The sequence below is a fragment of the Etheostoma spectabile genome, chromosome 14 (genome assembly GCF_008692095.1).
Source record: "Etheostoma spectabile isolate EspeVRDwgs_2016 chromosome 14, UIUC_Espe_1.0, whole genome shotgun sequence".
Classification (NCBI taxonomy): domain Eukaryota; kingdom Metazoa; phylum Chordata; class Actinopteri; order Perciformes; family Percidae; genus Etheostoma; species Etheostoma spectabile.
In genome coordinates this window covers 21945040-21960165 of record NC_045746.1, presented here as the reverse complement: position 1 = coordinate 21960165, position 15126 = coordinate 21945040, and the positions used below count along the sequence as shown (strand labels likewise).

General features: G+C 41.1%; 1 protein-coding gene and 2 long non-coding RNA genes across 4 annotated transcripts in view; 2 read left to right on the top strand and 1 right to left on the bottom strand.

The window, feature by feature from the left end:
• Window positions 1-5117, top strand: part of phf14 (PHD finger protein 14) — a 102728-nt gene extending 97611 nt beyond the window's left edge. Inside the window, exon 18 of one of the 2 annotated variants that reach the window (XM_032535293.1) lies at window positions 3464-5117. In XM_032535293.1, the coding sequence (XP_032391184.1) occupies window positions 3464-3544 (81 nt within the window). In that variant the 3' untranslated portion in view covers window positions 3545-5117. The remainder of the gene's footprint in view (window positions 1-3463) is intronic. The other variant, XM_032535294.1, reaches the window with a different exon arrangement.
• The window catches only part of LOC116701561 (uncharacterized), a 13819-nt gene continuing 1605 nt past the window's right edge, over window positions 2913-15126 (bottom strand). Inside the window, exon 3 of the long non-coding RNA XR_004334948.1 lies at window positions 2913-2960. This is a non-coding gene — a long non-coding RNA (uncharacterized LOC116701561). The remainder of the gene's footprint in view (window positions 2961-15126) is intronic.
• LOC116701555 (uncharacterized) overlaps window positions 6250-15126 on the top strand; it is a 22358-nt gene continuing 13481 nt past the window's right edge. The window contains exons 1-2 of the long non-coding RNA XR_004334942.1: window positions 6250-6749; window positions 9866-9875. This is a non-coding gene — a long non-coding RNA (uncharacterized LOC116701555). The remainder of the gene's footprint in view (window positions 6750-9865; window positions 9876-15126) is intronic.

Below are 15126 nucleotides of genomic sequence, written 5' to 3'. Positions count from 1 at the left end.
TGAGATTGTGTGTGTGCGTCTTTGAGAACTGGAAGCCGTATAACTTATGTTGTCAGTTCATTTAAGCCGGTTGTATTGGTCTGTAGTTCTGGCACATTTAAAGTAAGTTAGTTAGGGATTTTGTGGTTTGTGTTCTTCACCTGTTAGCTAGGTTGCACGTTGCATCAAAAGAGAGAAGTTGTCTCCTTCCGTGTTTTAACAGACACACCTGGGGTAAAGTTGGAAACCAGAATCAGCTTTAAATCCAGTCCTAATCTAGTCCTCACTAACCACTTTACAATCCTTTCACTGGAGGTAACGTTAATATTGTTTGCGTCATCAATACTGTATTCAATCAATTCAATTGGATGGGACTGTACTGTACGTTGCACTTGACACAGCATTAATATGACTTGAAAGATTCTGCATTCTGCATTCATTTGCGGCAAATCATTGCGGCTTGATGGCGCTAATGTTAGCACGTAGCAGTATGGAGGGCGACATGATTGAAAATGAAGAAAACAGAGATCCCAGAGATTCAGCAGACAAGCAGCAAGACGTTCCTGATTGGCCTTATCTTAGAGAGATGTCTGAGATAGCAGGCATCAAGAAGGACTCCTGGTCAATATGCTGCGGAACTTCTTAATTAATGTCTGTTTAGTCATTTATATTTTGTCCTTTATTTTTTTTCCAGAAGCCATGTTTGAGCACACACACATATATGTAGATTCCTTTAAATATTAAGGCGAAGATTAAAAAAGAGAAACTGGATCTGTGAATTCTCACAGAATCACAACTGAATTCATATCTGGCTGCTCAGTCAGAATCTTATTAAGCTGGAGTCCCCGTCTCCGTCACAATCATTATAATCATATACAGTATATGGGATGATTTAGGCCCATTGGCAGACATCCATTTAAAATAAAGCCAGTGGCATAGAAAGAGCTTTTCTCATGTCCACTGAAGCTTGCACTCCAAAAAAAAATGGTTGTCATTCGCAAGGCTACTTTTACTTTTATTCTTTAAGTAAATTTCCAAGCCTGTACTTTACTTTTACTTGAGTAAAGAAGTTAAATCAGTACTTAACTCAAGTATCTGTACTTCTACTTAAGTATTGGAAATGAGTACTTTTGCCATCTCTGGTCATGGTGAGCATGTTAGCATGCTTTTGTTAACATTTAGCTCAAGTACAGCCTCACAGAGCCATGGAGCTATTGTTATAAAGTTGCAAAGATAATTTTTTCAGATATAACTACAGCTTGGAGAATCTTAAGACCAAATGCTTGGGAAAGTCTTTGTTGTTGTTTTTTAAGTATGAATAGCTATTGCATGTCCTTTTCTTTTCGCCCCAGGGTCTAATGTTAAATTAGTCTGCCAGTAAAATTCCCAGAACAATCTATTGTTAAAAGATGTATTTTGTTTTTTAATTAGCGAGCACACAGCCGGGACGCGCTGCGGTATTAAAAACTGCCTCGTCTGTGATTGGCCTTGGGGGACAGCATTATGGTGGGAGGGGGGTTTCGAAGATTTTTTGCTGGCATGGAACAGATTTTGTCAGTCTATTCGGATAAGTTTACAATATTTAAGAAATATTCTCCATACATTTATGTGAGTACACACAAAGAGTCCATATGGGGGTGAAAGCATCCGTGATTGACAGAGAATTAGAACGGAACAACTAGCTGGAGGAATGGGGGATTCATGAGGCCTTGTGGGCTGCGGGTCCTAACCCGGCGATCACACATTCTGGTGTGTAGATGTGTTTATTAACCTCTGGAGGGGGGGGGATAATTGTATCTGTCAGAGTCGTTTAATCACAGCTGCAGCTCTCACCACTGTCACTTTCACTTTGTCTGCTTTACTAAATCAGCTGGCTCCTCGGCTGGCCCACCATGACTCCTGCTCTCTCTGTGTCACTTTCTTTTTGTTGGCTGTAAAACTGGCGTTTACATTTGGGAGCTGTTTCATAATTTATTTTCTATTCTTTGTCCAACTGTATCCAGGCCATACTATAGAACAGAATGATGATGAAAACACTGGGTTTGACATCAGGGTGACACAGTTTAAAGGTGCAGTAGCTAAGACTTCTAAAACTAACTTTGTCATATTTGCTGAAACTGAACAATGTTCCAGTAGAACTACATGAATCGTGTGCCTGCGCAGGCTCTCCTGGGTGAACGTCCTGTGTCGATTTTTGATGTAATTTACCCCCTTTCTCCCCTTTTATGGCTTCAATTGTCCTGTAAAAGTAAAGCCTAAAATGCCCCAAAAATAACCAAAAAAAAAGAAGAAAGCGGCTTCCCTGACACGCCGCAATAACGGGACGGTTAAGGACAAACAAAGGACATGAACCCCGCTTTCCTGGGTAAAAGTCCTGTATTTGACCCATCCACCCCCCCGACCAGCCTCCCTACAATACATTACCCCCTTACATACTACTCACTAAACCCCGTCTACATGCTGCTACCCCTAGTATGTTCTTCACACGCCCAAGGGCGCTTTTTTTGTCGCATCAGACGCAGACAGCCCCTGCCCAAACATCTGTATTTTACTCGTTTGGAGTGAGAACGGGTTGAGTACAACATGCAGTACAACATGCAGTACGACAATGGATGTCAGGTTTTATCCCAGCACCGGCAAGATAGACTATATGGTTAATGAAAAGGCAAACATGTGAGGCACTTCTACATAACTACATAAACAACTACCTACTACTGAATTTGGCACTAAGAGTTGGCCCTGGATGTAAATTTTGGGTTGGGGAATTGTCAAACATGAATGTAATACTTGGGGACAGTGTGCTGGTAACATCTGTGTATTCCTGCAGTCTGTAGCAGGGTGCAAACTACAGGGGAGCTCGGCTCCCGTTAATAAGACATGGGCTTCCCTGAAATTTTAAATACACATTTTTTTATATAAATATTGATGCGACGTGCAATTTCACTTTTGCGTAACGTGATCATCGTGAATTATTATGTGTACTGCTGCAAAAAAATATCACCACCACTCCCCCGGTGAAATAGAAAAGTGGGCTTCCCCCACGGGCCACGGTGTAGTACCAACATAGTCAGAGAGCTGAATGAGTTTAGGTTGTTAGAACACCTTCACAGAGAAATGGTCTGTTTTTCTTCCTGTTCGTTGCTAACAGTGACATTTTCTAGTTATATTATCTTTATTGTTAATATAATTGCCACTGTTCATCACACCCCCAACCAGCACGGTCAGACTCCGCCTACCAAGACCCTGGGTCTCTCCGAGGTTTCTCCCTAAAAGGGAGTTTTTCCTCGCCACTGCACTAAATGCTTGGGGGAAACACTATAATTGTTGGGGCTTTGTAAATTCTAGAGCGTGGTCTAGACCTACTCTGTCTGTAAAGTTTTTTTGAGATAACTTGTTGTGATTTGATACTAGAAATGAAATGGAATTGGAACTGTTTAGTGCAGCCTTCTGTGAGGTGACTGTGTGATGTGTCCTGTGTTTCCAGGAGGACGAAGAAGAAGAGGAGCAGCTGGAGGAAGAGGACTCTGTGAAAGAGGAAACGGCCGAGCAGGAGACTCCGAACTGAAGCTAAGCTGCCCCGCTTCACGGATTCAAGGCTTCACCTCCAGCCTTTGCATTTCTGTTTCACTACAGCACACCTAACTTTCTACTAGCCTCCCAAAGTTTCAGTGGGTAGCTTCCACTCCGGATAGTTCAGCAACCAGAGGTGTATTTTCGAGAAAAAACAAAAACACTATCTTTAGATTCAAGGAGTAGAATTTGTACTTTTTAGTAACGAGGCTGGACAGACGGACACGCATCTCTCCGATTTCAGACAACCCCATGAAGCATCCAGCCACACGGGCGCACACGCGGCACCATGCTGCTTCCACAGCAGAGACTGTTGACCCCCCCGCCACCTGATGTATTTATAACACTTTCCATGCAATCTATTTTCATACACTAGTGATCACCAGACAGTGTTTCTACACACAGTATCCTCAGCGTCCTGTTTACAAGATGAAGCTAGCAGAGTGTGTGTGTGTGTGTGTGTGTGTGTGTGTGTGTGTGTGTGTGTGTGTGTGGGTTGGGGGGGGGACAGCACGCTCTCACACCACTCTGACTTCAGCGGGGAAATGCTCTCCACCGCCTTCGAACGCATTTCACTCGACATTTGACTGGAGGATTTTATTTTTATATTTCATACATATCTTCTTCCTTCCCCTCCCATTTGAAATATCTACTTATTTTCTCACTTATTTACACTTTCAGTATGTGAAGTATTGAACTTTTTTTTCTTTTCTTGTGAGTGTAAATCTTGGATTTGCAGGATCTTCAAGTGCTATATACCAATCTATTTTGTGATTTGATTTGTATTAAAATCTTCCATGTTACTCAGAGATTGTATTTACATACCACATTTTGGGTTCTTCTTGTTTTTCTCTGGTTCTCTGGCCTGCTAGTTGGCTGTGCTCCAGAGCTCCCTGGGAGTCATCACTCACTTGTCCGCAAAGTTTAGCAGCTGAAAATGTTCACAGCCAGCCCGTCCACACCAAGAACGATAACTATAACCATAACTATAATACAGCAGCGGGCGCACAGCGCCACATGGAACTACAACACCGACCGTATGATACGCAGAGCTGTAGGACCGTAGGACCGTAGCCCCGTAGCGATTGGAATAGACACACCACTAGTGCGCCATGCCATGTTTGAAATTCCGATGGATTCTGATTGGCTGTCGAAAGTGATCCCAACGATGTTGTTCTCTCCTGTCGTTATAGTTGTGGTGTAGACTCCATTCACTGGAGTAAGAACGATTTAAAAAAAGACATTTTTTATAGTTATTGTTGTAGTTCTAGGTGTGGACAGCCCTCACTCTCTCAAATGAATCACCACATGTAACTTGATACTTATCTTACTCTAAATTAGGAGAAGTGTCATGTTGATTTGAAGTGATGATTACATATAGCGTACGACTGTTATCAGAGAGCTAACGATTCAGTAGATTTGACCAGAGACTACTGTTGGGCCAAAACACTGTCACACTCTCACAGTAAATCTGGAATTATCCCTTAAAGTGCCAATAAAGCTGAACTGCAAAAGTTTTTTGCTTCTCTATAACTGATACTTGATGCACATTAAATGTCTGAGATGTATCCATCAAGGTGGTGTGTGTCAACCATGTGTGTGTGTGTGTGTGTACATTGACTGTAATGTTGTCTAAATCTAAATATTACTGTCTATAGATGTAATTTAACTGTCTGGCAAAAATGCTGCGTCCTGCTTAATAATCAGACTTAATGTCAGACTGCTGCCATTAAGGGACACTGGGAGCACCTGTGAAAAGAAGCCTCAGAATTCCTATACAATAGGGGGCATAAGTAAAATAACTCATCAAATCATCTCATTGTGAGCGGCAGAAGGCCTTTGCAAACATACTGGTATATAATTTGTGTAGATACAAATAAAAAAATGACTCTGCAATTGCATTTTCAAAATACTCTGCGTTCAGGCTCAAGAGGGGATGAAGATAAATATCATTATGGTCAGCGAAAGATCCACCGACCGCCTTGTCGCTCTGAGGCAGATCATTCTGAAACAATAAGTCCTATAGCTTAGTGGAACACTTTGGCTGAAACAAGACAAGACAACCTACGTTTTTACATTTAAATCATGTATGACAAGTAAAATTAGTGGGCGTGGGAGCAGTTTATGCTGAAGGGACTAAGATGATTTCGACAATGACATACGCCCACTGGAAGTCACGCAATACACACCCATTATGATCGCGGAAAAATCCTGAAATGAACACTGAACTTAATGATTTCCTGAAAGAACCAAGCAGACCTGCCTTGTTGCACGCTCTAATTGTTCTCCAAAACTAGCCATTTGGTAGTTTGGACATTTGGTGTGTGAGCCATGAGCGAGATGTCAGACAACTATCCTGGAAATGTACTCCCGTTGATCCTCACTAGCAGTTACACAACAACAACAGCAGTTAACAAGTGTTACATAACTCCAGAAAGTTTCATATATTTATTTAAAGACAAAATAACACAGTATAGGCGTTATAGGACACAGATGACCTTCATGCTTGCCAATGATTTTAACCCTGTCCAGAGCACATACGTCTGTGAATTTTCACCCCCCCCCCCCACACTCCAATAATAATTATAAACTCAACTACCTACTGTAATGTTTTTGTCTGTGAACCTCCAATTCATTTAAAGTGCCCATATTATGCTCATTTTCAGCTTCATAATTGAGGTTGTACCGGAATAAGTTTACATGGTTTCTGTTTTAGCTACAGAGTGAGACATCTCACTTCTATACTATCTTTGGTGGGAGTCGCACATGCGCAGTAGCTTGGTAAGATCACAGCTAGATTACTCTTCTCCAACTTTGGTCAGTCCAAGGCAGGATTAACTGGGAGACTTCTTCTAGACCAGGGCCACTTGTGAAATACCTGCAGAACAGGAACAGGAAGTAGTTCTTTTGGGAGATTGTGGTCAACTAGTTGGTGTTGTAGCAGTGTTTTGCCATTGAGAACAAGCTAGCATGCTAGCGCTAGAATGTACTACGGTTAGCCACCTTGTTTTGCTAGTGACGTAGAAAGCCGTGCAAATTTTGAACAGCTCACCCGGAGACTAAAGACAGAGGACATTCAGAAACTGTATCTCACTCAAAACAGCCTGGATAGTTTTTTTGTGTGTGTGGAAGCACCAGAGACACACAATAACACCCCAAATCCCAGAAAAAGTAATTATTTCATAATATGGACACTTTAAGTCCAGTCCACAGAGACACTTTGCCTTTTAAAATGATATGATTATATACACATAACTGGATGTACTGATGAAGCTCCATCAGCTCACAGTGTGACACCTGGAGAAGTAGAAAAAGGTTTTGCTAAACTGATTACTTGTCGACAGAGGTAGAAATGAACTAATTAAAATTACTGTTTTTGCATTTATAAGATCTAAGACTTTTTCTATGTACACAAAATGCTTATTGCTGTCAAATATTGTTCACAAATCTGTCTAAATCTGTTAGTGAGCCCTTCTCCTTTGTCGAGATAATCCATACACCTCACAGGTGTAGCATATCAAGATGCTGATTGGACAGCTTGATTATTACAGGTGTGCCTTAGGCTGGCCACGATAAAAGGCCACTCTGAAATGTGCAGTTGTATTGTATTAATTGTATTTACTGTCTGTCTGTCTGTCTGTCTGTCTGTCTGTCTATCTAAATTAACCATAATGTTGTCTAAATCTTCATATTACTGTCTGCAATTGGACTGTCTGGTGAAAACGCTGCGTCATGCTTAATAATCAGTGGCCATGTATGTATGATCTCTGTAATCAGCTGACGACCGTGTCACCCGCTGTCAGACTGCTGTCATTATGGGACATTGACAGCAACCTGTGAAAGAAATCCTGGGACTGCCTAAACTGTCGGGGGCATAAGTGAAATGATCTCATCTTCAGCACCGCAAGTCCCTTGAGAACTGTCAAGGATGAATGTCAAGGATGTTTAACATGGTCTCACTGAGCAAGCATAGCTCCTATTGCTTAAAGAGCATACCAGCGTTTAGATGTGTACATGTTGTATGACAAGGAAGGCATTTATGGCACTATGTCTGACATAGTGATAATTATGAAAGACAAAACAATTGTGTAGTATGAGCCTGGCATAAAGTTAGTATTTTGAGCTTAAAGTCAAATATATTCATTTATTTTTATACGTGGCACTAATCTTCTTCCATACTCAACAAATGTCTGTCCAAAAAAGTACAGTATTTAAACATGGTACAGACGAGGAAGAAAAACAAATAAAGATTTAGAGTGCTTTCATTTAACCCGTGTGTTGTCTTCCCGTCAAAATTTTAAATCAACATTTTTGACACTTTTTTTCAATGTTTAACACTACATAACATTAACTTATTAACTTTAGTTTTACAGTTATTTTTGGAATTTATGGTCAATAAAAATAATTTATAGGAAATTATACCTAATGTTTGAGTTAGAAAAGCAGAAATTAGGAATTATTTAGACTAAAATGAAAGGAATGTGTGTTGATGGATAATCACAGACTGGATTATGTCGACTTTTACTCAATACTATTTCAAAACCACTTCAATTTGTTTTTCCAATGCTATAAAATTGAATAAGACGCTCCAAAATGAATGAAAGTAGAGATGTGTATTCGCCAAAGAGCGTTGTGTGGAATCAATCATGTTATTTTGGGGAATTAAAAAGAACATTGCTATAGGAAAACTGGTCAGTTTGACCCAAGAACAACATGAAGGTTGAAACAGTTTGTTCCAATGTAAATAATACCAAGTCAGACATTACTGGATTATGACTCATGGGAATATTCAGTCTCACAGTAAGTACAGGGCCAAAGGGTTTCCCTCTTAATGCTGAGAATTAAACACTAGTTCCAACCTTTATTCACACGGATCACACAATAGTGTGTTACAGGTCCATGCTGAGCAGGGAGGGAGGAATGTGTATGTGTGTGTTTGGGGGAGGGGTGTCCTGCATATCTTTACACCGCCTCACACTGTCCTCAGATCTTTATATTCCATCAGCAGTCAGACCCGGGACGTCATCGCTCTCGCATTCTGACATTAAGGCATCGAGGGGTGTAATTCCAATTTGTTTCAAAGGAACTATTAATTTGCCCATTTCAAGGCCAGGCAGGAGGGAAGCCCTGTAAGACGACTGAACCGTGAAAGACATTATCGGGAGGTCTCCGGTTTTTGGTGAAGAGACATGTAGAATTGATGACAGGAGGCGTTGACGCCTGCAGACGTTTGAGCCGGGCTCCCCGCAGTCAGGCTCCCAGCATGCCATCTGAGAGCGATGTCATTAGTCGTATGATAACAGCGATGGGCACATTAATGACAGAGTGGCCTGCTCTGCCACCCAGTGCCCCGCCAATCTCCCATTTACACCCGCAGCATACTAAACAGCTCCTGATGATGAGAAAATTATGCAGAGCAGGAGCGCTGCTTACAGGGGAAACTCAGCCCGCTTTGTTCTGTCCTCACATCCGTGTTACATCCTCTCCATAGGCCTATGCCCCCCCCCACCAATATTTAGAAGACAAAGATTTGTCAGATTTGTCAGGTTTTTCAATGCTGTGTGTGTGGATCAGCGAGACCTTCCTCCTCCACACCGCTGTGGAGGAAGGTCTGGCAATGCGAGACTATGGACTCTAACGGGAGATGTTGAATTTTTGTCTCTAGACCAAAAGTGATGATTGACAAACAGACCAAATGACATCACTGTCCAAAACTGAAAGCACCTTACTAATCCTGTTGGTCTGGCACAAACCATAGAAAGTGGAACAGTAAGAAAACACCACAGCAACAAGTGCTTGGTTACAAAAATGGAGACTACATTTGGGTCAAATGTAATCTTGTTTTACACAGGAAAAGGTTTTCAGCTCCTAACACTCATCAGATTTGTGTGTGTGTGTGTGTGTGTGTTTTTACATCCATAGCTCAGCCCAGCTAACCCCGAGCATGTAGCCTGTAAATTACATCAGCACCAAAGTAAGATTTGGTGACATTTACCAGAAGATTTCAGTGCACTTCTTCATTTTAATTGCTGGGGATAATTCCTAAGATAACATCTCCTCCATGGGGAGAAGATGTTTGGATGACCTTTTCCAGCTTTACTTGAATGACAAACTCTGCTGCTTTATTGCTCCGACTGCTGTCTGTGTGTGCTAGTGTGCGTGTGTACATCATTGTGCTCCGTGTAACCACACATAACCCAGTCGTGTCTCTGTGCTCCATTCTCGAACAGATACCGTCTTTCCAGACATTTATTTGAAGGAGCTTCTGACAGCAGCCTCTCTGCTTTCATTTGTACCCATCAAGTGTGGATTTCAGTAACGCAATAGTCTTTATTTGATGTAAGCCACTGGCACACGCTGGAAATTGCTATAGAGCAGTTAAGAAAATATTGCAAAACAAAACAAAAACAGACAAAAAAGTGACGACTAAATGCCACAATTGTCAGCAAGTGTCCCACTAATCAGCAAGGCGTTGGTATCAATTAGTGATCAATGCATTGAGACACAGTTTGTGGTGTATTAGTGCACAAGGACAGAAACAAATCTTCATACTTTTATTGTGTATTATGCATTATATAGTCTATATTGAAAAGTATAATTTCTGGGATTGCTCGGAAATTCCGCCGGATGTTCCTCGTTTTTGTTTCCTTCCTCTTTCTCTGTGTTGGTGTTCTGACCCCCGGTGGATTTCTGAGGACTATGGTTACCTGGTCCTCAGGTCTCTGCTGTCAGGGTCCTGCTGTGACTGACTGCCTTTGTGCCCCTCGTGTGGCCAATTTGGGTTTTGTGTTGTGTTTAGTGCTTGTTGCTGTCTTCCATGTGCTCTGTGGGTACTTGTCTGTCATGTGTCTTTGTCTCCGCCCCTCCCCTTATATGGTCTACACTTCCTGTTGTGTTAGTTTCCCTCCGGTTCTGCTCCCACCTGTTCCCTATTGTGTCGTTAGTTTCTCTCCACTTCTGCTATCACCTGTTCCTCGTTACTGTCTTGTCCAATCCTGTCTTATTGTTGATTGGTCTGTGTATTTCTAGCCTCTGTTGCCTTGTCTCTTGTTGGTTCGTCTCTGCTTGGTACTGTGAGAGACCTGTTTGTTAGTAGTTTCTAAGTTGTAGAGTCAAAATAAAGTGTGTTTGCTCTGCACATTTACCTGAAAGGGTCTTGCATTTGGGTCCTCCTGCTGAAACCGGGACATCTGCAGGGTAAATCCAGACCGTTTGTCCAATCTGAGTTTTCTCTCGCAGAGGCGATTTAGTAAACCTGTTTGAGTCGTGATTCACTTCGATCTTTAACCCGAGTCTTTAACCCTCATGTTGACTTTGGGTCAAATTGACCCGTTTTTTCTATATCCATGTTCTTTTAATTTACTCAAAAAAACATGATTGAATGCACAGTCCAAATCCCTACTTTCATTAATTTTGGGGTGTCCTATTCAATTTTATAGCATTGAAAAAAGAAAATTGAAGTGGTTTTGACATAGTATTGAGTAAAAGTTGATTATCCATCAACACACATTACATTCCTTTAATTTTAGTCTAAATAATTCCTAATTTCTGCTTTCCTAATTCAAACAGTAGGTATAATTTCCTATAAATAAGGTTTATTGACCCTAAATTCCAAAAATAACTGTAAAACTAAAGTTAATACGTCAGTGTTACGTAGTGTTTAAAACATCAAAAACGTGACGAATATTGAAAAAAGCGTCAAATGTTAAAAAAGGAATAAAAACGAAAAAGATTAAAACATAGATAGAAAGCGTCAACAAAAGTGGTGATTTTCAATATTGACGGGAAGACAACACAAGGGTTAAATTAAGTTGCGACTCTCTAGTGTCATTAACCCGAATCAGTCCTACTACAATTCAATCTAAAATGATAACAGCGCCACACAAACCGCTTGCAACATTAGCTACTAGGCCTACTAGTCCTAGCCATCTTAGCTGCAAAAAGCTTTATAACTTAGTTTCCTTAGCAACAACAACTCCACAAGTCAACTCAAGCAACTGAGTTTTTTACTGTCAGCTGCCCCCCCCCCTCTCTCTCTGTGTCTCTCTCTTACACACACACACACACACACACACACACACACACACACACACACACACACACCTTGTGTGGAAATAAAAGAAATAAAAAAGAACCAAAAACAAAAAAAATCACACTGATCATAAAAAATAAAAAGTTAAAAAAAGAAAGTTATATTGAGTATGAAAACTCTTGTTCATTACATTTTACTTCATAATTGCAACCGCATGTGTTGTATTCATTGTTGCAAAACGTTCTGTATATAGTTTGTTTGTTACCATGACAACACCATTGATCTGAAGCTCGATGCTGTCATGTAAATAGTTTTCAAATCAGCAATAAATATAACAATTTCTGATCAACTCATATCAATTGCATGCTTAAATAACATACCGGTTAAAGCCCCGCACATTTCAAGAGAACCCGACCCACTTCCGGGTTAAATCTGACCACTTCCGGTTTAGGCCCCGCCCAGTCCGAGTACGGATCCGGATACAGATAATTCATGTGGTAAACAGATACAGATACAGATAATGCTGTACTCGCTCATAAATAGTATACTAAAATGCATGACAAATGATTCTTCATATGGGAATCCAAAACCCAAATGACTACATCTAAAGACTATTATCAATTTATATGATATTACCAGTACACTGACTCACTTACTGTTTTGTCTGATTGTTTCCAGATGTTTGATATCAGGACAATGAGCTGATAGAACAGACAAGTTGAACGTTGTCCAATCAGAACGGACCTACCGTGGTGACGTTGTTGGTGGAGCTGTTGGTTTAATAGTCGACTTGGAGGAAAGCGAACTTTTGACGATAAACTCCTTGAACACAACAGTATGTGGAGTTAAACTGGACGGGCCCAGTAACCTCTGAATAGTTCTACTTGTTGTTAAATTGCAATGTGAGCAGCAGCCAACGGGGGGTGCATTACGGCGGCAGGATCATTTGAAAGGTAACCGTGACTACATTGTGCGTCTGCCCTGTTTCTGATACCGTGGCGGCAGACATTTTGCCATAGCGGGTCGCCACTACAGAATCAACATAGAGGAAACACTGCATGCACACATTTCACAAATTTTATCCAAGTTTCAAAAACTAAAGCTATGATTCATAAATGTTCACCCACTTCTGTTCTTTCTTTCATCACACCAAAACCCCATAATTCAGCCTGATAATTCAGTCTGGTCCTGCATGTAACTGCTGCTGTTATGACAGATCCAACAAGCAGCAATCAGAGCTCTTAGGCAGACAGATTTATACCCATAATACATTTACTCTGTCGGTTTTCCCTTACATACTGTACAGCAGCTAGTTCAAGTTAATGGCTCAAAGGAAAGCACATTCTGTAATTATGTAGGCATTGCGTATGTTAAAAAAAATAGTCTTTCCTTTGCATGGTTAACCCTTGTGTTGTTGTCCTGTCGACCATGGAAAAAACTCTTTCGTTCTTTTGTTCCCTTATTTATTTTGTTTCCCGTATTTTTTATTTTTTTCAGTTTTTTTTATAGCTTTTGTCAGATGTTTGGTCTTTTTTTCCGACGTTTTGTCACTTCTTCCGATGTTTTTGACGTAGTCTTCCAGTGTCTTTGTTGCTTTTTCCATACAAAAAAATGATCATATTTCGGCATCCCATTCTTCTGATATAGTTTTCCTTTTTTTTTTTTAACACGTCAAATTTGACCCGAGGACAACATGAGGGTTGATAACTATGCTTCCCTCTTACTTTGATGGATTTGGTGGTGCTATAAACTTATGTTCATTGTTCATGTGTTCACGTTTGGGTTTGACCATTTGGGTTATGTGTGTGTGTGTGTGTGTGTGTGTGTGTGTGTGTGTGTGTGTGTATGTATGTATGTGTGTGTATATATATATATATATAGTATATACACACACACATGTATATGCTTTTGAAAGGATGTTCACAATCTTTTATTTTGATCATGTTATTTAGATTTTGCTTCTGGACCATCATGGATGACCCCGCCAAGCCCAGATGTTAATTTTTTGTTCCATTTTGGCAATGAGTTTGTACTATTATATATGAGTCAATACAAAAAGGAACGACATCTGGAAAGAGGCTTGTCCTTGGCACATGTCAAATTTACACCCACATAAAAAGGTAAATACCCTGCAAGGCTGCACGGATACAAGCTGCTGATTGTCCTTCCTATTACAGCTTTATGGAAGGTGTAATTCATACAGACATCGCCCACCGGTGAGCCTTAACCGAGAATTGTCTCCCTTCTGAAAATGATCAGCTCATATACAGTACCTCCCAAATACCTCAACCAGTAAAAGACCCTATAGAGGAGTTGATAAGATGATGGAGAAATACATGCTGCTCACGTTATCTGTTGCTGCAAGTGGAGCTTTTTTCTTTTTCCAGTTCTATTTTATGGAGAGAAAAATAACCTGTGGTTAAAAGGATGTGTTCAGCCCTATTCTTATTTTTAATGAAACTGGTTTAATCGTGAAGAGCACGTATCAGCAGTAAACTGTATACACACCCACTCTCAGCATATCAGACTGACGAATGCGTAGTTGAGTGTGTGTGTGTGTGTGTGTGTGTGTGTGTGTGGTAGGGCAGAGGCTCACGGTTGGGGGTCAGCCACACAGTTTCTCTCCGTCTCATAAAACATCCACCTCAGAGTACACCGCTGCGGAGCGCTGCAGCCCAGCTCCTGCCATTCTTCTTGGTCCTCCAAGGACACACATATCACCGTCGCCTTTTCCTCCCATATGTTGTCCAAACCCGTTGCTCTTCATGAACAGACAACCATATCACGTACAATAGGGTTAAACTGGGCGGTTGGGCTAGAGGTTGATAAAAACCAGGTATCAAGCTGTCAGTGTGCTGATTTAATGGAGGCCGAGCTACAGCTGTTACAGTGTACGCCTGTGATCAAAGAAGCTTTGCCTTGCTTCTATTTAAATACTGTTTTAAATTGAATTTTTGTATTCCTTTTTTATTAAAGAGTGGTGACTCATGCATTACAGCTAACATTTCAAAATAATTATTTATACCTGGGTCCTTAACTATGCCAGCATAGCAGCATAGCATGATGGTACTTTGCTTTCAGAGGGTGCATTTCCTCAGCTAAAAGCTCTTTTGTGTCTTTTGATTTGTTTTCTTGTATCATCAATGTGAATTGATGAATATGATCTAACTGAGCTCAACTTCACCAACATGGGGTCAAAGTGTTCTACAATGTAGCCTGAGTATTGTAATCCTTTCAGGAAGACCTAACCCTTAATCACTGCTCTCTTCCTGAATCCAATCAGCTGTTGGAGGTGTTCACCTTCCTGTTAAACCAAACAGAATCGGCCACGAATTCCGAGGGCCAATCACAACCCTGCTTTAACTCTGTCCTCTCCCTGCTGCTGTCAGCTGTCATTTCAGGAAAAGCGTGCAACCCTCCACCTCCTCTTCCACCTCCAGTCATCGTCGCCCAAAGGCATCCTGGGTCTTCCTCCCGAGGGACGCTCTTCGGTCTGATCTTCAGGTTCCTTCGCCACCCCCACCAGTGTCTAGACTCCATCGGGG